Source organism: Oncorhynchus kisutch, linkage group LG8 (genome assembly GCF_002021735.2).
Source record: "Oncorhynchus kisutch isolate 150728-3 linkage group LG8, Okis_V2, whole genome shotgun sequence".
Lineage (NCBI taxonomy): Eukaryota > Metazoa > Chordata > Actinopteri > Salmoniformes > Salmonidae > Oncorhynchus > Oncorhynchus kisutch.
The window spans coordinates 62,452,954-62,478,643 of NC_034181.2; the positions used below are offsets into that span (position 1 = coordinate 62,452,954).

At 43.1% G+C, this 25,690-nt stretch overlaps 2 protein-coding genes across 4 annotated transcripts in view; one reads left to right on the top strand and one right to left on the bottom strand.

Annotated features, from left to right (window-relative positions):
- Positions 1-18,480, top strand: part of LOC109895276 (amyloid-beta A4 precursor protein-binding family A member 2) — a 77,435-nt gene extending 58,955 nt beyond the window's left edge. Inside the window, exons 5-14 of one of the 2 annotated variants that reach the window (XM_031830791.1) lie at positions 3,636-3,675; positions 4,463-4,608; positions 8,216-8,251; positions 10,293-10,379; positions 12,260-12,445; positions 13,858-14,037; positions 14,391-14,603; positions 14,794-14,913; positions 15,799-15,939; positions 16,179-16,888. In XM_031830791.1, coding sequence (XP_031686651.1) covers positions 3,636-3,675; positions 4,463-4,608; positions 8,216-8,251; positions 10,293-10,379; positions 12,260-12,445; positions 13,858-14,037; positions 14,391-14,603; positions 14,794-14,913; positions 15,799-15,939; positions 16,179-16,250 — 1,221 coding nt within the window. In that variant the 3' untranslated portion in view covers positions 16,251-16,888. Of the gene's footprint in view, positions 1-3,635; positions 3,676-4,462; positions 4,609-8,215; positions 8,252-10,292; positions 10,380-12,259; positions 12,446-13,857; positions 14,038-14,390; positions 14,604-14,793; positions 14,914-15,798; positions 15,940-16,178 lie in introns of both variants that reach the window. The other variant, XM_031830792.1, reaches the window with a different exon arrangement.
- An 875-nt stretch (positions 18,481-19,355) lies between these two features.
- On the bottom strand, positions 19,356-25,488 carry LOC109895445 (sorbitol dehydrogenase-like). 2 transcript variants are annotated; one of them, XM_031830793.1, is made up of 9 exons: positions 25,085-25,488; positions 24,734-24,767; positions 24,458-24,622; positions 24,145-24,304; positions 23,905-24,023; positions 23,072-23,137; positions 22,693-22,871; positions 21,839-21,960; positions 19,356-20,567 (listed from the first exon to the last, which is right to left on the bottom strand). In XM_031830793.1, the coding sequence occupies exons 1-9, from the start codon at positions 25,136-25,138 to the stop codon at positions 20,402-20,404; spliced, it is 1,065 nt and encodes a 354-aa protein (XP_031686653.1). In that variant the 5' UTR covers positions 25,139-25,488; the 3' UTR covers positions 19,356-20,401. The 2 variants fall into 2 exon arrangements, with proteins under 2 accessions (XP_031686653.1, XP_031686654.1); XM_031830794.1 differs by having other exon boundaries at positions 25,185-25,441.
- Positions 25,489-25,690: the final 202 nt, after the last annotated feature.

Here is a 25,690-nt window from a genome sequence, read left to right on the forward strand (position 1 = left end):
TTGTTTACATACAGTTGAAGTTGGAAGTTTACATACACCTTAGCCAAATACATTTAAACTCAGTTTTTCACAATTCCTGACATTTAATCAGAGTAAAAATTCCCTGTTTTAGGTCAGTTAGGATCACCACTTTATTTTAAGAATGTGAAATGTCAGAATAATAGTAGAGTTTTTTATTTCAGCTTTTATTTCTTTCATCACATTCCCAGTGGGTCAGAAGTTTACATACATTCAAATAGTATTTGGTAGCATTGCCTTTAAATTGTTTAACTTGGGTCAAGCGTTTCGGGTAGCCTTCTACAAGCTTCCCACAATAAGTTGGGTGAATTTTGGCCCATTCCTCCTGACAGAGCTGGTGTAACTGAGTCAGGTTTGTAGGCCTCTTTGCTCGCACACACCTTTTCAGTTCTGCCCACACGTTTTCTATAGGATTGAGGACAGGGCTTTGTGATGGCCACTCCGATACCTTGACTTTGTTGTCCTTAAGCCATTTTACCAGAACTTTGGAAGTATGCTTGGGGTCATTGTCAATTTGGAAGATCCATTTGCGACCAAGCTTTAACTTCCTGTCTTGAGATGTTGCTTCAATATATCCACATAATTGTCTTCCCTCATGATGCCATTTATTTTGTGAAGTGCACCAGTCCCCCCTGCAGCAAAGCACCCCCACAACATGATGCTGCCACCCCCGTGCTTCACGGTTGGGATGGTGTTCTTCAGCTTGCAAGCCTCCCCCTTTTTCCTCCAAACATAACGATGGTCATTATGGCTGAACAGTTCTATTTTTGTTTCATCAGACCGGAGGACATTTCTCCAGAAAGTACAATCTTTGTCCCCATGTGCAGTTGCAAACCGTAGTCTGGCTTTTTTTATGGCGGTTTTGGAGCAGTGGCTTCTTCCTTGCTGAGCGGCCTTACAGGTTATGTCGATATAGGACTCGTTTTTAATGTGGATATAGATACTTTTGTACCTATTTCCTCCAGCATCTTCACAAGGTCCTTTGCTGTTGTTCTGGGATTGATTTGCACTTTTCGCACCAAAGTATGTTCATCTCTAGGAGACAGAACGTGTCCTTCCTGAGCAGTATGATGGCTGCATGGTCCCATGGTCTTTATACTTGCGTACTATTGTTTGTACAGATGAACGTGGTACCTTCAGGCGTTTGGAAATTGCTCCCAAGGATGAACCAGACACGAGGTCTACAAATGTTTTTCTGAGGCCTTGGCTGATTTCTTTTGATTTTTCCATGATGTCAAGCAAAGAGGCACTGAGTTTGAAGGTAGGCCTTGAAATACATCCACAGGTACACCTCCAATTAACTCAAATGATGTCAATTAGCCTATCAGAATTTTCTAAAGCCATGACATAAGTTTCTGTAATTTTCCAAGCTGTTTAAAGGCACAGTCAACTTAGTGTATCTAAACTTCTGACCCACTGGAATTGTGATACAGTGAATTAATCTGTCTGTAAACAATTGTTGTAAAAAATACTTGTGTCATGCACAAAGGAGATGTCCTAACCGACTTGCCAAAACTATAGTTTGTTAACAACACATTTGTGGAGTGGTTGAAAAATGAGTTTTTATGGCTCCAACCTAAGTGTATGTAAACTTCCGACTTCAACTGTAGCTTGCTAGCGACTTGTCTTAAGCTAAAGTGTACAACACCTGTTGAATACGGCCGGTGTCAGTAAACGTTGGCAAAAAAGCATAATGAAATTGTTGCCTGCAGAGCTGGTTAGGCTGTTTTCATGTTATCCAGGGGTAAACAAATCATCCGCCAGTGTCAAGTGTGCACTCTAAACGCTCCGAGAGCGAAGTTAGATGGGTGGGGCTAAAGCTTAAGAGGGTGTGAACGATGCTGAATGGGTGTAGACAAAGAAGAGCTCTTCACTAGATACCAAAACATTCAAAGGCCATTTTCTCAAAAGTGAGTTTACAAGTTTATCAACTTTCAAAGCAGAATGACTTTCCCATTGTTTTGTGTATGATATATCATTTTGAAGCTGTGAGTCTCTACTTTTATCCAATGTAAAAAACACAATTTCAAATGTTGTTACATAAGACTGAATACAGGTGGTGAGTCACATATTTACTACACAACAAACATAAGATATATATTTTTTTAAATGATACAAACTGAACAACTAAAAGGAAAAGCAAAGCAAAAAATATGTTTCAAGGTCTCTTTTAAAATATGTTCACAGTTTTGGCCCCCTCTGGCAGGCTATTCCAGAGCCTGGGGGTATAATAACTAAAGGCTGCCTCTTCATGCCTCGTTAAAAGGCCAGTGCCAGAGGATTTATGAGGATCAGTGAACTGTGTTTATGAATAAATGAAGTCCCTGTCTCCAGGTAACACAGTGTGGTTGTCCAGTTTTCTTAAGGAAATCACCACTGTTATTATTGTGGACATTTCTCTCAGGGACATTCTATACAAGGCTGCTATCCTCATTCCCCACTTCCATTGCTCTAAAAGGAAGGGAATTGTCTGTGCCCTTTTTTGACTCTGCAGTCAAGCCACTGGTTGAGAGCAGCAAGCTGTGTGTTTACATCAGGGAAACCACTCAACCTTGACCTGACCGTTCAAGTGATGCTCAGAGACAAAGCCCTCTCTGCTCTGCACAATCTCCATAGGAGCCCTCTCCCCTGCCCAACCCAGTCTTATCATCCTAACACCGTTTTGTCCGGCCAGGATTTCATTCACACACCAGCACAAAGGCTGGAGACAAAGCTGAACTGCAGAGCGAGGCACATCTTCACTTTAGAGGTCATCTAGAATCATACGTTAGCATTTAAGTATTGTATATTTGTGGGAGGCCACTATAGCATAAGTGTACTAAGATATACTAGGAAGTTGTTTCCCTTTAAGTTATTAAGTGGTTTGATAATGCTCCTGGGCCTTCCTCGCAGACTGTAATGAACGGCCACACATATTTCAGCCTGGACCCTCCATTTGAGTGGCATGTCTTTAAAGTGATGCCCATTACTCAGAGTGCTTTAATGTGTGGCTCTCTCATTCAGAGCTTTGTGGAAGTATTGATATACAGTTGTGTTTCACATCTGAAGATGTAGGCATGTCATGACCCTGCATGTTAACACGGACCACTGTTTACAATCAGGTCGATGCCATGAAGGTGCACTTCCAAAAGGGTCATTTGGCTGTCTCCATAGGACAACCCTTTTTGGTTACAGGTAGAACGGTTTTTGATTCCAGGTAGGACCCTTTTGAGTTCCATGTATAACTCCCTGTGGGAAGGGTTCTACATGGAACCCAAAAGGGTTCTACCTGGAACCAAAAATGGTTCTTCAAAGGGTTCTGTTATGGGGACAGAACCCTTTGAAGAACCCTTTTTGGTTCTAGATACCATTCTTGCATCGTTTCTTACATTTTCTTCCTCATCTGTTGATGAATAGGGTTTGTATCGATTTCATCGGCTACTTTGAACTGATGTTCAAAAATGTTTCATCTTCTTTGACAGACTGAAGCTTTTGGAGTTTGTTGGTCTGTTGTTTGTTGTGGAAGCCAAAGGCCTTGCAGAGAGGCCGGTTTTCCTTTCAGTTTCATGAAATGAGAATGCATATTTCATTCCGCTTTACTAATTCAGATAGTTCAATCAAGACTTTCTGTTTTTCAGGAAACAAAGAAGGCTGCATCTTTCCCCAGCTTTGTTGATGGTAAGGCACCTCTACATCTGTTTCTCTTGAGTGTGAAATCAAAAGACAAAAATGAATCAAATTCCCAACATCAACAACAGATATTCCCTGTAAGAAGCTTATATCACTTTGGGTGCAGGGATCTGCTCATTCCAAGAATATTAGATTTGTCTCTCTAATTCAAGCGCCTTAATAACCACGCAAAATCTAGTTGCAAAATGATAGATGATGGAGTATTAAGGAGAGAAAATAATGAGCTTGCAGCTGTTACATGAGATCAGGAGGGAGGGAGGGAGGGAGGGAGGGAAAACAACAGGTTAATGAGTCTGAAGACAAACCAGAAAGTAAAGAGGAATGATCATATAAAGTGTTCACTATCTTTATTTGGCCAATTTACATGAGAGCCATCATGTCAGACGTGTCAGTGAGTTAGTCGTCAATGTGGGAGGGCTGTATCTAAGCAGGCCAGTCCCAGGCCTCTGTGTATGTTTGGTTCGAGATGTTTTCAAGGCATTCCTCGCCATGCCCCTCTCACCACTGGGCAGCGAACAGCAGGGCTGGAGGCTGAGCTGTTCCTTTCTTTCACTCTTGTTTCTCTGCATAATACCCAACAGCTACAGAATTTCAGTGTTTGATTTATTAAAGTTGTACATAGAGAAGGCTACCAATACTCATACGTATGTGGCCTTACAGCTAGAACAACTCAGAGATGTCTTTGTTTTGCAAGAGAAGTATGATCTAATAGCCTTTATCTTCTCCTGCTCCTTCGTTTCTCTGTCCGCCCCTTCTCCCTGTCCCTCTCTGTCAGTTCCGGGGCCCTGTGAGCCAGAAGATCTTATTGATGGCATCATCTTTGCTGCTAACTACCTGGGCTCCACCCAGCTGCTCTCTGAGAGGAACCCGTCCAAGAACATCCGCATGATGCAGGCCCAGGAGGCTGTCAGCCGGGTCAAGGTACGGACAGACCGCAGGCCTTCCATCACACACACACACACACACACACACTGCACCACCCGTTTCAAATCCCGCAAACAGCTTCCCTTCCTTCGTTCCTTTTCATATGGATGTTGTTTTGATCTGGTATATTTTCACAGTGACTCTAGGAACCTTTTTGGAAGAGTGAGGGTGTCTGGTGTGTTTGTTTACACCCCAGGAGACTGTGTCCAATCTAGTAGGATTATTGCTACTGTACCGTAGGACGCAGTGGTACTGTGTAATCATGTTCCTCCCCAGTGGGTTAGTTTACAGTCCTTTCGCTCTGATTTAATGATGCCCTGTAGAGGAAACAACACCTTAAGGTATTCATCAATAATCTTTGATCTTTCTAGTTCTAGTATATCTTGAATAAACTTTATGTTCATGTTTCAGGCATATATAAAACCTGATGGAGACTTCAAAGCTGGTACAGAGTATTGGCATAACCTCTGGAAACCGTTTTAATTAGTACTCTAAGTGGAACCTCTTGCTGTAGATAGTCTGCAATCTGGCAGACAGAAATACAGTTTTAGAAATGGACTTCAAATGTGAGTGCAAGGTGCTGGTCTTTTTAATTCAAGTGAGGTCCAGATTGGCCTATTAAGTCCACATGGACATCAACGCTGTTTATCTCCCCAGTCAGAGCAGTTTGAGATTTGGATTAGCAGTCCATTTGGGCTCCAGTTGGGCCAGATTGGGGTAAAGCATGTGTCACATGGTGTTGGTAATGGATTGCTGGCTCACAGGTTATGTTTCCCTTTCCATTTCAGTCCCATTTTCTACATGACTTCTCTGCTATGAATACTGATGGAGAGCAGCCAGAGAGAATGGCCATATTCAAAACAGACTCCGCCACTGTGCATTTCAATCACTTCACTACTGGTTGGCTCTCAACTAGCTCTGGAGTTATGATTGCTTTTGGCAGTCTAGCTTTTGAAAGGCCATTTATGCAAGGGTCATTTTCCCCTCAGTCTGATCACCGAATGATCACAAGGGCCATTTTCCCCTCAGTCTGATCACCGAATGATCACAAGGGCCATTTTCCCCTCAGTCTGATCACCGAATGATCACAAATATAGTATTTGCACAGAATGTTCTTGAGTGAGTTCATGTGTGCTGACGATGTATTTTTGAGACCAGAGACAAGGAGACGCTGTACATGACTTTAGGAGCTATATCTATCGGATCAAAGAAAATACAACCCAAGATGATACGCCAGATGTTCATGAGTTGTCCAGGCACCATACGTTTCCTCTTCCTCTCATGAAAACATGGACTGGGCTGTATCATGAATATTTTATAACCTAACTCGGTGGTCCACTGGCACTTGGCTGGGATCTACTTTTAGAAACATCCACCTGTGGCAAGGCCAGCCAGTCACTGCCAAGCAGAGATGGGAGTGTATGTTAGCTCAGTGGGTCAGATTGACCCACAGCTCAGTGTGACACAGTGGCACACTCTCTTGTCCAGCAGCAGTCTGCTTCAGCAGGCACAAGACTGGGGCAAGTGACCCTCCCATCTGAGACAGCTGCCAGCTTTCCTTTGGGAAATGCTGGCATCTTTTGGAGGGATATTTGAGTTGTGATGGGCCCCTGCCTCGCTTCCACTGCTGCTGGGATCTGGCTCCATCCATCCCAGTGACAACAAAAAAAATCCTTCCGTTCTCTCGCTACCATCGAAGGCCTTTGAAGATGATACCATGGCAACGCTTAACTGAGCGTTTTCTTCTTCATTATTTTTACATTGGCTGTTCAGCTGTGGAGGAGGCCATCGGGAAGCATGCCACTTGTTCTCTCCCTTCATCTGAGGAGGAACTACAGATGATGTTTCTCTCCACAGATGAATTGGCCATATGTCTCTCTGGAGGCAGGGGATCGGGCTCTGTTGTGTTGGTAGCTACCAGTTCTTCACACACCAACCCCTGAACACTGTGACTGGGCAGGGTGCTCTGCGCTGCCTGCCTCCCTCAGTTTCATTTTATGGTTCTCATAAACCCACAACCCATACACAGATTAATTACACTGTCCTCAATATTTAGTCCACTGCTACAGAGAACAAAAAAACATAACATTGCAGGTAAATAGCACGCCGTCGTAGGTTTTACAGACCTTTTTGGCTCCCCTCATGTTGATGTAATATTTATGCAGCTTCATCGCCCACTCCTTTTTCTGCCTGCCTTGATTTGATGCAGTGGGTGTAGTTGGATGTAGCTGGAGGACTGCCTTGATTTGATGCAGTGGGTGTAGTTGGATGTAGCTGGAGGACTGCATTGATTTGATGCAGTGGGTGTAGCTGGATGTAGCTGGAGGACTGCCTTGATTTGATGCAGTGGGTGTAGCTGGATGTAGCTGTAGAACTGCCTTGATTTGATGCAGTGGGTATAGCTGGATGTAGCTGGAGGACTGCCTTGCATTAGGAGGGCTGAAGGTGGCGCAGTAAATGTGTAACAAACAACCCAGGATCATCCCTGAAGGCCATTCTCTGTTCCGCTTCCCATGCAAACACAAATAAACTGACTAGTTTGAGAGGCAAGATCCTGCCCTCTGCTCTGTCTCCCAGCAAATGGTGAAGCGGTAGAGAGAGTGCTGACCCTTCCTCTGCTCCTGACTGGCTGGCTTGCAGAGAGCAGTGGTACCAACTCTCTCAGGCAGCCATAGTAACGGAGTCTATCTGACTGATGATGGATGGGACTGGAACAGATGAACCAGCTTCAGCTCAGGGATCACAAACAGAGGGCCTTTATGTGTCTGGACTTCACCACACCCTCTTTCTGGTCATGTGCAGTTCACATACAGCGTTAAGGTCCTTTTGTGGGGCTCAGTGTTGGGAAAGGCGATACCTCGTCAGTTGCACAGGAGGTGTGAGATTAACTGAATCTGAATTAACTGAATCTGTATCTTATCTGAATCTGATTCAACTGAAATAACTGAATCTATCTTAACTGAATCTGAATCAACTGAATTTACTGAATCAGTGATTTCCGGTCAGCCACCCTACAGTAGGTTTCTCAATATGTTGTTTTTAGACCATTTGAAAACCACTCCGTCACCAACTGTCAGTTTTGACATCCCATTTCTCAGGGGGATGGTGACGGACGTCAATATAGGACTAAATCATTGTGTTGCCTTAAATTACATGTCAAGTCATCTCAGGATGCTGGGCTCTGCTGTAATTCCTCACCATTTTCTGAAAGACAGGACAGGAAAGGTATGCTGAGGATGTCTTGCCTTGACTTCACATTTGAACCTGAAGCCCTTTGACAGAGTATTTGCATATGCTACACTCAAGTTCCCTTTTTACTTTGATATTTAGGTGTGGTATCAACTCATTTTTGCATGTCTTTATGATTTGCTGTATTCAAACGAAAAAGAGCAATTCTGATCCTTTTAATTGCCGTTTTAATTTGTTTCTGCAGAACACAGCTGTGCCATCGCTCCTCTCCCTCTCAGAGCAATGATACACCTGCTGTTTGGTTGAGTTATTGTCTCTTACTTTCTTTTACTTTCTTTACTTCCTGCCCTCTGTTTTTGCCGCTCCTCCTGTCCCGTGTCTGACGACCCTGTTCTGTCCCAACGTCTCCTCCCAGAGGGTTCAGAAGGCTGCCAAAATCAAGAAAAAGGCGGTGTGTAAAAACAATCTGATCTGATAACAACAGAGAGAAGGGCCATCTTGACTCCACCCTCACCCTCCGGCTCCCTGTTCCATCTGTCTGTCTGTCTCATTCTGACTCCACCCTCACCCCCCGGCTCCCTGTTCCATCTGTCTGTCTCATTCTGACTCCACCCTCACCCTCCGGCTCCCTGTTCCATCTGTCTGTCTGTCTCATTCTGACTCCACCCTCACCCTCCGGCTCCCTGTTCCATCTGTCTGTCTCATTCTGACTCCACCCTCACCCTCCGGCTCCCTGTTCCATATGTCTGTCTCATTCTGACTCCACCCTCACCCTCCGGCTCCCTGTTCCATCTGTCTGTCTGTCTCATTCTGACTCCACCCTCACCCTCCGGCTCCCTGTTCCATCTGTCTGTCTGTCTCATTCTGACTCCACCCTCACCCTCCGGCTCCCTGTTCCATCTGTCTGTCTGTCTGTCTCATTCTGACTCCACCCTCACCCTCCGGCTCCCTGTTCCATCTGTCTGTCTGTCTGTCTCATTCTGACTCCACCCTCACCCTCTGGCTCCCTGTTCCATCTGTCTGTCTGTCTGTCTCATTCTGACTCCACCCTCACCCTCCGGCTCCCTGTTCCATCTGTCCGTCTGTCTCATTCTGACTCCACCCTCAACCTCCGGCTCCCTGTTCCATCTGTCTGTCTGTCTCATTCTGACTCCACCCTCACCGCCCCGGCTCCCTGTTCCATCTGTCTGTCTGTCTCATTCTGACTCCACCCTCACCCTCCGGCTCCCTGTTCCGTCTGTCTCATTCTGACTCCACCCTCACCCTCCGGCTCCCTGTTCCATCTGTCTGTCTGTCTGTCTGTCTGTCTCAATCTGACTCACTCTGAGCCGTGGAGTTTGAGGAGGTGACTAGAGTTATGATGAGAATCTCCATAATCCCACTCCATCTGATTACCCTGCATGCATCACTGAGAGGCTGGACTGTGTGAACTCTGGGAACATCCCTGCAGCTTGTGCTCTGAAAATCAGAGCCAGCAAACATGAAATCCATTGATGATATTGATGATGCAAAGAAATATTCTAGCCTACACAGAATTACTACAAATTATAATTTAATCTATTAGACATATCATCAAATGGATTGCTTCATTATATATTGCATATTTTAAAAACATGTAAATCATGCTGCTCATTATACACACATCAGTCCTTAGATAATGAACCTAAATCAAACGTGATTGAATTAACACGCAGTGCGTGGTGATTAGCGTGAATGCAAACCACATGCCTGGGACTGGTATTCACACACATCCGGCAGCTTGTAATGGCTTAGCTAGCACTGCCATGTTGCGCCCACTCTCATCTGTGCCTCTCAACACACCAACATCATGTCAGACCTATTGATGTAACGCCCCAGAGCCAACCGGGTCCCTCTGTGACTATATGACCTGCCCTCACTGCTGCTGCCTCAAATCCCTTCCACTCTGCTCTGATGTGGATGCTGACCCTGTCTGTCACAGAGATGTTTTTAATTCCACATGTATTCCATGCAGTCATGCATGTGCAGTCACATGACCATTTATCATGAAGATTAATATTATTAATCACCTAGTCCCCATTGTATAGATATCGTAGCCTTCAGAGACCCATTTTGTGTGGAACAATGTGAGCATGACCACCACTCAATAAACAACAACAACATCCTATGGCAATGCTACTAACCAATCCTTTAGTAGATATCAATGTGTTACAATGTGTTATAATTCAGATTGAGATGGAATATGAATGTACATTTTATGGCTGTTCTCTATGGGCGTAGCCTTAGTCCAGCACTGACTGAACACCTACTTTAGGCTTGCCAGAAGTCTACCGGGTCCCAACCTACATGATTGATGAAATAGCTTTAAAACTGTTCTCAACGGGAGATTAAAGTGTGCAGCCTGTTAACCGTGGGCCCTTGGTGAGCTCTCCTCAGCCCCCGGCCAGGGTGCTTAGAGAATGTGCACCCGGGCCGCTCTCTGACACACCTGTCTCTCTTTTGTCTCCGTCCAGAGCCCAGAGGGGGACACACAGACACTGACAGAGGTGGACCTCTTCATCTCCACCCTGAGGATCAAAGTGCTCAACGCAGACACACAGGTGAGTAGAGGTCCTGACTCCAGCCCTGACAGGACCAATCCGATGCAGTGGGGCCATAGCCACACGACTCCTCTCGGTGGCCTTTGTGACAGATTTTGGGTGATCATTTATTTATTTAATATTTATTATCTGATCTCCCTCTGACTGAGGATTAAATTTAAAAAAGAAACGTTAAAGCCAGAAAGCCTCTTTAGACAGCTGTCAATAAAGTGGGACGTAGCAGGAAGATGAAAGCTAGTTTTAAACACTGGGTTTCCCAACACATTTGATTCCCAACCCAATCCATCTACAATATTAATTAGTCAGAAATCATCTCACCTCCAAAGCCAAATTGTTTAGGACATACAGTACATGCTTGACACATGGCTTTGAACAGTCATGCAGTTATAAATGAGGTAGAGTGTAGCACTTTACTCTTGATGTCATGCCTCAATGTCTTATGGGAAACAAGATTTTCCAATGTGAGAGGGTCAGCCGTAGTGTTAACAGTGATATCTCTGATGTAGAGACTAGAGTGCCAGCCCACTGACTGTGAACAGAATGTGTGTCCCTGTCGTTGAGTTGCAGTCTGACTGAACAGAACAGCAGTGTGTGGGCTGGCTGCCTGGCACAGCCCACTGTAATGTGCTGCAATGCAGTGTCTCTCCATTCCACTCCCTGCCTGGCACAAGGCTACCTGCTTCCCGCAACCATCGAGATGGGAAAAGTCTGGATTTATGGGGGTTGGTTAGTTGGTGAGAGATTGAAGTCAGAACTGCTCTTTCATAAGTTGCAACACAATGGAATTTGCATGTGATTTTTCTTATTTACGATACCACTTCCTATATGGAATAATGTCATATTTCATACACACTCTGAACATTTGTGCCGTGAATGAAAATGTAAGAGCAATCCTATTGAATAATCTTTTTAAATAATTCCCAAACATGCCTCGGTTCAGCCCCTGCTGTCTGTGTGTACCAGAAGGCATGAGAACATTTGAGAACCCCAGGTTGATTAGAGGTGTGATTCCCACGCCTTGTTCTGCTACGGAGCATATGGGCTGAGTGGAAATGCATGGAGTTCTGCCACTCTGTTGATGCTGCTCACCATGAGAAAGGTGAAAGGCTGTAGGCGCAGCATGCACAGACAAATTGGATCGTTAATTCTGCTGACGGACTAATGATGTTTTGCTGAAGAGCGTGCAGGACGGAGCTGAGCGTTCCCGCTCCTCCTACGGCGCTACCAGACACTCGTGTGAAGATAAGCACCTTGTCATACTTCGCCTGAAGCTTTTGCAAAACACAGTGTGTTTATTTTACTCGAAGCGTCAATTGTAATAGAGTTGTTAGGTTCTAATTCTCAGAGTAAAACACTCAACGGACATTTATGAAAGCTTAACCAAGTTTATTCTGCCCATACAGCTGCATTCAGAGAAAAACAATTAAACTCAAGTACTGATATTTAACTGTTCCTCATAGGCTGAGTCTCCTCCTACCCATCTGTACAAACGTCATTCTTACTGCTAGGCAGGACACTAGTGATACGGGCCATAAACTTGTATTCCTCCCTTAAGCTGACCTGACCTCAACCCCCCTCCATCACTAATCTATGGCTCTCTCTCCTTATCAATGCCTGCCACATATAATCACTTCCCTTCACTCAACACATTCCAAGCTTAGTTGCCCCCACTATATACCTTCCTCCTATAACCATTAACTTCTGGTGTAGACCCTCTAAACCTCAGCACTCAATCACTGACATGAATAAGTATATTTCCTATTCTCAGAACCCAACACAGTATATAGTTTAGTATTTTTATACTGTGTATTAGTACACCTGTTACGGTGTGTTCGGTCGTCATAGTTGTTCGTTGTTTGTTGCTGTGGTGGCGTACACAGGAAACTATGATGGACAACGCCCTGCGCACCATCTCCTACATAGCTGACATTGGGAACATCGTGGTGCTGATGGCGAGGCGCCGCATGCCGCGCACAGCCTCCCAGGACTGCATCGAGACCACACCTGGAGCCCCAGAGGCCAAGAAACAGTACCGGATGATCTGCCACGTCTTTGAGTCTGAGGACGTAAGTGAATGTGTGTAAATGTCTGTGATCTGCCCCTTGAGGCTAATATCAAATGGTAGAATAGATCAGGACCAGGTGAAAGGTTATGCACAGGACATGTTTCTAAATGTCGAGGTAAGGGGTTGTGACTGATTCAGAGATTAGTCACAACAACACATTATGAACGACATGTTCACCAGTAACACCCTCTGTGATTCGTTGAGCTGGGAGGATCCACCTCTGATAGGCCAGTCTCTCTGCCTGTCTCCTCCCCTAGCCAGTGTGCGTCTGCCCCTGCATTGCAGTTGTCCCTCTTAATCGCCATTTCTCCATGTCGAATTAGCTGGTGTGTTATAAAGGACAGTCAGTCTGAGTGTTGACACACGAGTCATTTAGGCTCAGTGCAGAAGGGGAAATGATATATGTCAATGCCTCTCCCGACAGTGTCTTATTACTGTCTACCTATTATATGGTAGGACTGATACTTGATCTACCGGTCTGGATAAGGGCAACGACTAGCTTTACTGTCCTCGTTCGTTGTGGGCAGGATTGGCTGAGTTAGGGGTAGGGGATTCCTACAACTCAAATAGCAGGTTTATATATCGCCATGACAACTTCAATCACTGGTTAACTGCCCCCTCTCCCTCGGCCAGTGCAGAGACATTGCCAATGTGTGATATGCTGTCTGTTACAGTAATACTGCCAATTTTCACCCATACCACAGTCCAGGATGTGCTTCATGTGTCTATCAAAGCCCAGCATGCAGTTGGATGTCAGTTTGTTAACAGGGTAACCACAGCTTGCTTCCTTGGAAACATATTATTCCCTATAACTGCCTGAGCGAAGGTAGGAGGTAAATATAGGGAAACTGGATGGGAGAGACACATCCCTAATATCATATAATATGCAATTAGATGACTTTCCTTTTCTTCTCCTCTTTAGATCAGCTTTTTACAATCAATACCTTTGCCATTTTATACAGAAAATGAAGCAATCATTGCACCAGTGATCCAGGCTTCATGATGCTCACCACTTTAGCTGTGCGAACATGTTTTGGTCCATTTATATGGACCAAATATGTCAGTAATGAAGACATGACAAATAGGTTTTGACATTTAAATTCAATTTTTATTGGACCTCATATAGTACTTGGCAACAGTGAAGCAATTCCTTATGTGCATTGATTCATACCACATAAATGAATATTGATCTGCATCCCCCAGTTGCTCTGTGGTGTGATTCTCCACATTGCTGTCACTGTGACAGTGTATTGGAAATGTATTGCTTCTGCCAAATGCATAGCTGTTTTTTTTTCATATAAATATAATTACTAGAAGGGAAAAACCCTCTCAGACCACAGAAATTTGACTCTTAACACTCATGGGTACATTTTATGTTCATAGCCTTATCCTCTCTTCTCATTGGCTCTCCAGGCCCAGCTCATAGCCCAGTCGATTGGGCAGTCATTTAGCGTGGCTTACCAGGAGTTCCTGAGGGCCAACGGCATCAACCCAGAGGACCTGAGTCAGAAGGAGTACAGTGACATCATCAACACACAGGAGATGTACAACGATGACCTCATCCACTTCTCAAACTCTGAGAACTGCAAAGAGGTTTGGCTCTCATTTATCTGTATGAGGTAACTGTATAATGGTGCCTCAGATGCACTGTGCAATCCACTTCTCTGAGGACTTTTGGATTCTCAGACAGTGACCTCTTGCTTAGTAGGAAATAATCTCTGATGAGCAGTGAGGCAGTCTAGTTATGTGGAAGTACTGCACATGGACTGCGCCAATTACCAGAGAAGCTGACAGTGGTCTTATACCCATCTGGCCCTCCTTCTTCCGCACGTTGTTTATGTTCTTCCCACTACACCGTTATTTTTCTCCTGCCCACAATCGCTTTGACTGGCGGCACTCATCACTCTCTCTATCTCTCTTTCTCTCGCTATTGGCTGGCTCCACAGCTGCAGCTGGAGAAGCATAAGGGGGAGATCTTGGGCGTGGTCATAGTGGAGTCTGGCTGGGGCTCCATCCTACCCACGGTCATCCTGGCCAACATGATGAACGGTGGGCCGGCCGCCCGCTCCGGGAAGCTCAGCATCGGAGACCAGATCATGTCCATCAACAACACCAGCCTGGTGGGGCTGCCGCTCGCCACCTGTCAGGGAATCATCAAGGTACATGGACAGGGACAGAGTTCTAGGAAGAGTCATTAGTGCTTATTATGTTGACATTACAGTAATTGTGTAAGACTACATGAATTCTGCAATTTGATCATAATTCTAATGTAAAATAATCCACTGACTAAACCCAGTGGAGGTTGCAGGATGCCCTCTGCTCTGTCTGACCACTGTATTTGTCCATCAGGGCCTGAAGAACCAGGTGCAGGTGAAGCTGAACATTGTGAGCTGTCCACCTGTCACCACCGTGCTCATCAAGAGGCCAGACCTCAAGTACCAGCTGGGCTTCAGTGTCCAGAATGGGATTGTAAGTACGATCAGATCAGTCACCACCGCTTGGCTCTGTAGGTTGAATAACACAGGCTGAGATAACAGTCTGGGATTGGTTGAAAAAATACTTTTGATGAGATTCTGGACTTTGTCAATGTCTTTGTCCAACGAAACTTCAGTTCCCTCAGGAGGATTTCAGCTGACATAAACTGAATAGGAGAAGACAGCCCCGTAAATTATTAAAAACTTTTTTTGTTTTCTCCTTTCAGCTGGTACAGTCATATCTCTAAAGAAACCAATTCTGAGGAAAATAATATTGAATCAAACGATATGACAGGCTGTTAGCCTATAGGTCTGTGTGTATGTGATTTGCATCATGAGCGTTACAAGCTTTGGTGGGAAAAAACATGCTGCGCACACATGTATTTTAGTGTGTTCCTCATACCACTTTATTCAAGTCTCTGCTGTGTTCAAGTTATCCTCTGTGACACTCCTTAGAGCAATGTTTATATAGTCTGACAATATCCCTTAAAAATCCTATAAAAAGACAAATCCAGGTGTAATTACTGTTTTATCTCTCGTGGCTATCGTTGCACCGAGGCTGAAGCTAGGAGCTTTATTGCCTTAGGTTTTCAGCTCGGTCTGAACTGCCATTTTCCTTGCTACTGCATACAGATTAACCTCACAATGTCATTCACAGAGCTCAAATCTCACCCTGGCCTCTCCCTATCAGGATCACACGACCAAATCCATGAACGATCCTTGACATTTTAGCAATACAGCTGTTCCAGTAGATTTAATGGAACAACGTTGCATCATTGTTTTATTCCCCTATAGAATTACCCCTGTCTTGTTGCCAATGGGGATGAATGACTGCCATGAAGGATAATATTCACCTTCTGTTTGTCATCTTCACCCACAGATCTGCAGCCTGATGCGTGGGGGTATTGCCGAGCGGGGGGGTGTCCGGGTTGGCCACCGCATTATTGAGATCAATGGCCAAAGCGTGGTGGCTACAGCACATGAGAAGATTGTCCAAGCCCTCTCAAACTCTGTGGGCGAGGTGAGGTTCAGATACACAGAGTTCATAAAGGAGCTCAGACCACAATCAAATAGTATGAGAATTCATAAAACTAGATTACTGGCCATGGCAGGTACATCTTTGAAAGAGGAATGAGCATGATATGCACGTGTGTGCCTCTAAGCTTGATTATTTTCAATAAAGATATTGACAGATAAAAGAACAAGCGATAGATGCAAATGCCGAGCTAAATGTTCGTTTTCTGTCTTTTCCTAAACCAGATTCACATGAAGACGATGCCAGCGGCCATGTTCAGACTCTTAACAGGACAGGAGACTCCTATGTATATATAAACCAAGGACAGATCCCATTTTCCTCCACAGAGCAGCTGTACACAGTGGTTGTTTACAGTCCAGTTGGAGAGCTCTGGGTGGACCAGACTAGCAGACTAATGAGTGTCAGCCAGAGTGATTACCTTTCTTACTTTTGTGTCGATGACTTATCCTTTTCTGAGCTAACATTCATTCTACTGATACTCCCGATATTTTGCTGATGTTAATACTAAAGAGGGTCATCTGGGCAGAAGGTGTTTACGTTATTTATTTGTGTTTGTGTATTTTGGATGCATCACAATGTATTTTTTATATTCACATCAATGTAATATTGTACCTGCATATTGTTTCATTTAATTTTCATGTAAATACATATTTTGCTAATGTGTCTGAAGTAATGGGGAAGGCTCATGGCTGCTTTGTAAATATTTGTCTTTTCCTGCTGGTTTGATAGCAGGGAAGAAAGCCCTTGACCGCTAAAGGACGATTGAAATCCTGTTGTCAATATAGTTCAGATGGACAATGAATGGGTGTTTGGGAGTGACTTGGGTAATATAATTTGGTTTATATACAGTACCAGTCAAAGGTTTGAACACACCTACTCATTCAAGGGTTTTTCTTTATTTTACTATTTTCTATATTGTAGAATAACAGGGAAGACATCAAAACTATGAAATAACACATATAGAATCATGTAGAAAGCAAAAAAGTGTTAAACAAGTCAAAATATATTTTATATTCTTCAAAGTAGCCACCCTTTGCCTTGATGACAGCTTTGCACACTTTTGGTATTCTCTCAACCAGCTTCACCCGGAATGCTTTTCCAACCGTCTTGAAGGAGTTCCCACATATGCTGAGCACTTGTTGGCTGCTTTTCCTTCATTCTGCGGTCAAACTCATCACAAACCATCTCAATTAGGTTGAGATCGGTTGATTGTGGAGGCCAGGTCATCTGATACAGCACTCCATCACTCTCCTTCTTGGTCAAATAGCCCTTACACAGCCTGGAGGTGTGTTGGGTCATTGTCCTGTTGAAAAACAAATAATAGTCCCATTAAGTGCAAACCAGATGGGATGGTGTATTGCTGCAGAATGCTGTGGTAGCCATGCTGGTTAAGTGTGCCTTGGATTCTAAATAAATCAGACAGTGTCACCAGCAAAGCACTCCCACACCTCCTCCTCCATGCTTCACAGTGGGAGCCACACATGCAGAGATCATCCGTTCACCTACTCTGCGTCTCACAAAGACACAGTGGTTGGAACCAAAAATCTCAAATTTGTACACTTCAGACAGATTTCCACGGGTCTAATGTCCATTGCTCGTGTTTCTTGTCCCAAGCTAGTTTCTTCTTATTATTGGTGTCCTTTAGTAGTGGTTTATTTGTAGCAATTCGACCATGAAGGCCTGATTCATGCAGTCTCCTCTGAACAGTTGATGTTGAGATGTGTCTGTTACTTGAACTCTGTGAAACATTTATTTGGGCTGCAATTTCTGAGGCTGGTAACTCTAATGAACTTACCCTTTGCAGCAGAGGTAACTCTGGGTCTTCCTTTCCAGTGGTGGTCCTCATGAGAGCCAGTTTCATCATATCGCTTGAGGGTTTTTGCGCCTGCAAATTTTCTTGAATTTTTCCATATTGACTGATCTTCATGTCTTAAAATAATGTACTGTCATTTATCTTTATATGTTTGAGCTGTTCTTGCCATAATATAGACTTGGTCTTTTACCAAATAGGGCTATATTATGTATTCCACCGCTACCTTGCCACAACACTACTGATTGGCTCAAACTCATTAAGAAGGAAAGAAATTCCACAAATTAGCTTTTAACAAGGCACACCTGTTAATTGAAATGCATTCCAGGTGACTACCGCATGAAGCTGGTTGAGATAATGCCAAGAGTGTGCAAAGCTGTCAAGGCAAAGGGTGGCTACTTTGAAGAATCTCAAATGTTTCTTTAAGACTTTTTTGGTTACTACATGATTCCATGTTTTATATCATAGTTTTAATGTCTTCACTATTATTTCTAAATTTCTAATTTGTAAAAATCCAAATAACTTCACAGATCTTCATTGTAAATGGTTTTAACACTGTTTCCCATGCTTGTTCAATGAACCATAAACAATTAATGAACATTCACCTGTGGAACGGTCGTTAAGACACTAACAGCTTACAGATGGTAGGCAATTAAGGTCAAAGTTATTAAAACTAAAGAGGCCTTTCTACTGACTCCGGAAAACACCAAAAGAAAGATACCCAGGGTCCCTGCTCATCTGTGTGAACGTTCCTTAGGCATGCTGTAAGGAGGCATGAGGACTGCAGATGTGGCCAGGGCAATAACTTGCAATGTCCGTACTGTGAGACGCCTAAGACAGTGCTACAGGGAGACAGGACGGACAGCTGATCGTCCTCGCAGTGGCAGATCACGTTTTGTTCCCTGCAAGACAGGAATGTCAGTGTTCTGCCATGGCCAGCGAAGAGCCAGGATCTCAATCCCATTGAGCACGTCTGGGACCTGTTGGATCGGAGGGTGAGGGCTAGGGCCATTCACCCCCAGAAATGTCTGGGAACTTGCAGGTGCCTTGGTAGAAGAGTGGGGTAACATCTCACAGCAAGAACTGGCAAATCTGGTGCAGTCCATGAGGAGATGCACTGCAGTACTTAATGGAGCTGGTGGCCACACCAGATACTGACTGTTACTTTTGATATTCACCCCCCCTTTGTTCAGGGACACATTATTCAATTTCTGTTAGTCACATGTCTGGAACTTGTTCAGTTTGTCTCAGTTGTTGAATCTTATGTTCATACAAATATTAACACATGTTAAGTTTGATGAAAATTAACACAGTTGATATTGAGGACATTTCTTTTTTTGCTGTGTTTACAATGTAGAAAATAGTAAAAATAAAGAAATGCCCTTGAATGAGTGTGTGTCCAAACTTTTGACTGGTACTGTATATCAAGCCAATGCTAGCAGCAGAGGTTGTATGTTTCAAAACACCACATCCCTTCAGATTTGAACTTTTTCATTTAGCAGAAATTCAAATCTCATGAGGTAGATGTTACTGACTAGTGTGCAAGTGTTTTTTAAACTTCCATATGTCAACACAATGTATTGGACAGCACTGTCTCTCACACATTTTAATAACAGTTCATTCAAAACTATAAGCAATGTATGAAACTTGAAAGGGTAGTTTCTATGTGTGCTATGTTCATCTTATGTGTTTCACCCCAACAGAAACTCAGTTGAGTCGATTGTGAATGTATTGTGTCGTAAGAACTGTGTCCATTGCCATAAGCAGTATTAGAATGTCTGTACATAAAGAACTTTGTCTAGGATTGTGCTCATAAGCGTCATGGTTAGCCACTGCAAATATCCCTCATTCTGCTGTGTCGGGCTTCAGCCTTGAGAGAAAGATGAACAATGAATCCCACTGTGACTGAGGAAGCCTTACGACTGAGTAATGCTTTTAACATGCATTGTACTAAAAATGACATTTGAAAATGTTACATTTATCTGTGTGCATGCCTCATGATAGTATCAAATCATTATGTCAAGATAACAATAAAATCTCAAATAAACTCCAATTTCTGTTTGGCTGCCTCATTGGAAGATTTGTTTTACAGTAAATTGTCATTAGATTTTATCAGTCAACAGTTTCACATAAACCATTTACATTTCTTAAATATGTATTGAATGACCAGGAGATTGATTGTCTCTTACAGTGGGTGAATTAGTCTCTACCTCCTCCTGGTGGCAGCAGCTAGGTACTGACTAGAGGACAAGACAACAAAACAACTACAATATTTCAATACTTACAATAAGATTCAAAGACTATTTAACAGTTTTGTGTTATCTTATAGAAATATGGTAATCAAGCAATCCCACTCAAAAGCAACTTGAAATCACATGATGAAAGAGAAAGCTGCTGTGAGCACAACGTTTTGTCAAATCATATACTTAGTGTCATACAGTAACAGCTCCAAATATCACACAATTGCTGTTTGGGCAACAGGTAACCTGATTAAGATGTATGCCTGAATAAAATCAAACATTGAAAGTATACAATAACATGGGGCAACATAATCAATCACAGAATTATCAACTGTTAGATCTAGAACACTGGTTGTCTATACTGACTCTCTTATTGGTCCTGGTGTTCCCAGTCCTCTCAGGGGTTCTGGTCAGTCTTGTCACACTTGAGCATGATTTTGACCCCTTGTCCCTGGCGTGTGGTCTCGAAGGCCTGCACAGCCTGCTCTAGGGGGAACCGGTGGGTCACCAGGGGCGCCACGTTCACCTTCTTAGAGGCCAGCATCGCTATAGCTATTGGCCAGCTAGAATAAGAAGACAAAACACATTAACAGTTGAGCTATAAGACAACCAATAAACACAACTTGCTGTAATTGTTGGAACATTAGGGACCATATTCCTGAAGACCTCCCATTGTTGGGAAGGGCCTGTAAGTAAGCATTTCACTGTTAGTCTACACCTGTTGATTGCGAAACATGTGACAAGTAAAATTTGATTTGAAGACTTCCTGCGCTGGCTTCAGGGCTCTGTTGTATTTATCTGGCTTGTTGGTGTTTTTTGGGTGTCAGTTCAGTGAGACTACATGGAATGCATCAAAGTATTTTTTAGATTCATATCAATGTAATATTGTAACTGCTTATTGCTTCATTTAGTTTTGGTGTTTTTATTTTTTGTGTAAATACATATTTTGCTAATGTGTTTGAAGTAATGGGGAAGGCTCATGGTTGCGTTATAAATATCTATAGATTTTTCCTGCAATGAAAGGGTATTTGGGAAATAAACTCCAATTTCTGTTTGGCTGGCTCATTGGAAGATATGTTTTACTGTGAATTGTCATTAGATTTTATCAGTCAACAGTTTCACATAAACCATTTACATTTCTTAAATATTTATTGAATGGCCAGGAGATTGTCTCTATTACAGTATGTGCAACACACTGGACATGAAATACAGTAGGTGAATTAGTCTCTACCTCCTCCTGGTGGCAGCAGCTAGGTACTGACTAGAGGACAAGACAACAAAACAACAACTACAATATTTCAATACTTTCTGGTTTATAAGATTCAAAGACTATTTAACAGTTTTGAGATATCTTGTAAAAAATATTTCAAAAGCAACTTGAAATCACATGATGAAAGAGAAAGCTGCTGTGAGCACAACGTTTTGTCAAATCATATACTTAGTGTCATACAGTAACAGCTCCAAATATCACATTTCAAGAGTGAAAATTGCTGTTTGGGCAACAGGTAACCTGATTAAGATGTATGCCTGTTAGTCTGGGGCGGCAGGTAGCCTAGTGGTTAGATCATTGGGCCAGTAACCGAAAGGTTGCTAGATCGAATCCCCAAGCTGACAGGGTAAACATCCGTCTTTCAAGGCAGTTAACCCATTGTAAATAAGAATTTGTTCTTAACTGACTTGCCTAGTTAAATAAAGGTTAAATAAAAGTCTACACCTGTTGATTATGAAACAAGTCAAATTGTTCAGGGCTCAGTTGTGTGAGATGAATGGCAGTGTAAAAGACAACAACTTATTTTCTGTACCTAGTTAACTTGAGAGAAGGAGGTTCACTTACGTGTTGCAGTAGCGGAAGACCCCTCTGATGTCCACCTCTCTGAGAGCAGCATTAAGCAGTGGGACAGTGGTCATCGCTGCACCCAACCCCACTAGAACCACCACTCCTCCAGGACGTGTAGCCTGGCAGCAAGTAGTACCAGTCAAAAGTTTGGACACACCTACCCATTCAAGGTTCTTTATTTTTACTATGTTCTACATTGTAGAATACTAGTGAAGACATCAACACTATGAAATAACACATATGGAATCATGTAGATAGCAAAAAAGTGTTAAACAAATCAAAATATATTTGATATTCTTCAAAGTAGCCAGCCTTGATGACAGCTTTGCACTCTTGGCACTCTACCAGCTTCATGAGGTAGTCACCTGGAATGCATTTCAATTAACAGCTGTTCTTTGTTAAGAGTTCATTTGTGGAATTTCTTTCCTTCTTAATGCGTTTCTCACCACTCCCCCATATGTAATGTCTTGAACTATGCAGACAGACGGATTAAAAGTATGTTTACATTCTAATACTTCTGACAGCCAACTGTCTCCGCCCATAACCTTTGGACTTTATAGCATTCCCAGAAAGCATGAATCATTATTATTGAGTCATTATTAGTTTTACACTTAAGACATGACTCCGTTGCTGTGCTGTAGAATTTGTGAATTTTGTCTCTTGTATAATAAATTCTATAGATTAGTTCATACTGGATTAAGCGTACATTTTCGTTAACTGTAATTTCTTTAGTTGTGCGCCAACATTCCCTCCATCTTCTACCAACATTTTTTTTTTGTAAGAGAAAACTGCAACATTTCACAGTACAGTATTTCCATGGGCTCTAATATCACTCTTGTACCTGTACTTACATAAATGGCAGTCTGGACACTGCTCTCCACACCGGTGCACTCAATGGTGATATGAGGCTGTGCTCCCAGCAGTCCTTCAACTCTCTTAGCCAGCTCCTCAGGCCCATCCTCTCTCTTCACAGTCAGAGGGAATTCTGCTCCCAGCTCCTTGGCCATGACCAGGCGATCTGCTGACAGGTCTGAAACAGGAAAGACAAAAAATAATACTGTGGCAGTCCCTACTATACTGGGCAAGCACACAGTATTACTCATGTACCCACACAAAAAGCTTTTCACTTCAAAGCCCTTTCAAAAGAAGGAAGTCCTCGGTAGACAATTTAGATTTGAGAGAACCAAAACAGATCCCATAAAGAATGTAGTCTTTCACCCTGTGCCTTACCAGTTATGACCACCTGTGAGGCACCCATAGCCTTGGCCACCAGCAGACAGACCAGCCCAATTGGTCCTGTGATAGGGAAAAGAGAAATGCTTAGTTTGAATGTGCACATGTTAATTGGAAGTTTGGACACTGCTCTCCATGCCGATGCACTCGATGGGGATATGAGGCTGTGCTAGTAACCATACAGGATATTTTTCAACTTAGCTGGTCAACTGTGTGCATGAGGGCTAGAAGTGATGACATGAGGGGTCGGTATAGGAAATAGTACATAAGCCTTGTCTGAGCCAGAAGGGCCCATAGGGCAGGAGCCTATCAACTGATTCAGTAGCTTGAGGCACCTTGATGTGAAAGTACACTCCCTGGACAGGGCACTAGTCTGTCGCCAGGTCTATATCGAAAATACATCTATCATTAACTAAAAAGCAAGAGCTGATCTTTATTTACGTGTTAGTTGTTTATAAAGCACGCTCGCTTACCAGGAGAGTGGATTTGTTAAATATCTGTTACTATGGGTGTTTAAGTTGACTGGGATTCCCCACTGTTGTTATGCTGTGTCAGCATGATTCTCACTTCTGTAACTAAACCACATTCTTTCATTTCCGAACTTGCATGGGCATGTTAGTGGAATGTAATAAGCGCCATACTTCTTATTGGCTGTATGTTTGGCAAAGTTACATCGATTTGTATTTCATTTCATCATGTCTTGTAGTAGTTGAATGACTGGACATAAAACCTGAATAGCTGCAACTGCAAAATTGTGTCACACTTCATGGGTCCAAGCTGCAGTAACAGTAAATAACAGTAACAATGAATGACAGCCGAGCTTTACCTACCTGCCCCACAGATCAGTACACTGCTGCCCAGGGTCACTCCAGCTCTGCGGCAGGCATGAATAGCCACAGACAGGGGCTCAATCAGGGCCCCCTCCTCATATGTCACATTGTCAGGCAGCCTGTTCATACACAGAAACAGAGAGAACTTAAGCAATGTAGGTTTGTCACCCCAAATGCTCTACATTGCAGTATGTTGACAGTTATCTGTCCTTGTAGATGAAGTAGAAATAATGAACTCACTTGTAACAGAAGTTGGCGCTGTGTTTGTAAAATCTGCACAAATTCCCATCATCAGGGGGTGTGGCACAGAAGAAGATAGTGGGGGAAAGATTGTATTTTCCTGATTTGAAGAACTCATCTATCTCGCGAGGGACACCTGGCTCTACAGCAACTCTATCACCTAATTATCCAACACATATGAATAATTGACAGACAATCCAAAGTTGCATTATCTGTTCAGATTTTATAACTGGTGAACATTAACCTGCATTAAAAGCAAAACACCATTGAATCAAATGAGTACTTCCTTCTCACATGCTTGCACAGTTCTTACCTTCTTTGAGGTTCTTCACTGCTGAGCCCACCTTCACCACCCGACCAGAGGCCTCATGCCCCAGCACCATGGGCTTTTTTACCACATAGTCACCTATGCGTCCATTTTGCCAGAAGTGCACATCGGACCCACAGATCCCAACTGAATGCATCTGAAGCAACACCTCTGAATAAAGGAAAGACAAGCAATTGCGCCACAGGATACACAAACTGTACACAATTAAAAATCAAATGCAGAAATATATACTGTACAAGCTGTCTGCATTGTTTCTTATACCATTTGGACCTGGTTCAGGGATGGGTCGTTGTTCCTGTAAGAAATCAATCGTCACAATTAGTCTGACCATTCGGGTAATCAATCTTAATTATTTCTCCATTCGCGTCCCGCAACCAGCAATTTAAATGACAATTTATATTAAAACATTTGACTTTTAATGTTAAAAAGTCAAAATTATTAATATTGTATATGGTCATTTAAATGGCTAGTTCCGGGACGAAGCTATGCCATGAGCAAATGAGCTAACTAACGTTGGTTATCAACTTTGTGATATTGACCGAAAGTTGCAGTTTTCATTAAATCTCGATCTGCTTATATCAACATGACAAAGTTTAGAGACTACTTTATTACCAGTCTGAGGTCGCCCTGGGAATGCAACACCACGGATAGGTTTTCTTTTTCCATGTTGTATTTACTCAAAGACAACTACAGTGTGAATAAAATCAAAAACCTTGTAAAATTCTTGTTAGGTCTGTGCAGGGCTCAAAGTTCACCTTCCTGCTGCTTGGTGGGCAGTCGACAAAACAAAACATATGATTGGAGTATCGTTAGAGAGAACATTCCATTTTAGCAAAGAGAGGGTCGAATTGAGCTATTCTTAAAATTTTACGAAAAGTGTATTGCTATTTGTATTAATCTAATATTAGTTATTTTAATGATTTATACGTTAATGTTGTAAGGCTCTGAAATGAATGCTACAATTTTTATGTTGCTCCTGTCTCACCTGCTGCGTCGCATTTGAGCTAACCCAGAGCGTTGTGGTTAGTCACATGATTGCAGTGCGTGGCAAATGAATCAATCACAGGTCTTGTTTCCGGGGGCGGGAATGAGGTTGAAGACACACAGAAAATGTTTCTATATATATATATATATATATATAGAGAGAGCGGACGCCACTGGACGCCACTGAGACTATTCTCTCAGTGGCGTCCGCTCGAGGTCACGCTTCATTCGGCC

Excerpts from the sequence above, each read along its gene's own strand:
- LOC109895445 (XM_031830793.1), bottom strand. The coding sequence starts at position 25,138 with ATGGAAAAAGAAAACCTATCCGTGGTGTTGCATTCCCAGGGCGACCTC. Across the intron at positions 24,305-24,457 it reads AGTGAAGAACCTCAAAGAAG|GTGATAGAGTTGCTGTAGAG; the intron begins GTAAGAACTGTG and ends TTGGATAATTAG. Across the intron at positions 22,872-23,071 it reads CTCACAGGTGGTCATAACTG|ACCTGTCAGCAGATCGCCTG; the intron begins GTAAGGCACAGG and ends TTCCTGTTTCAG.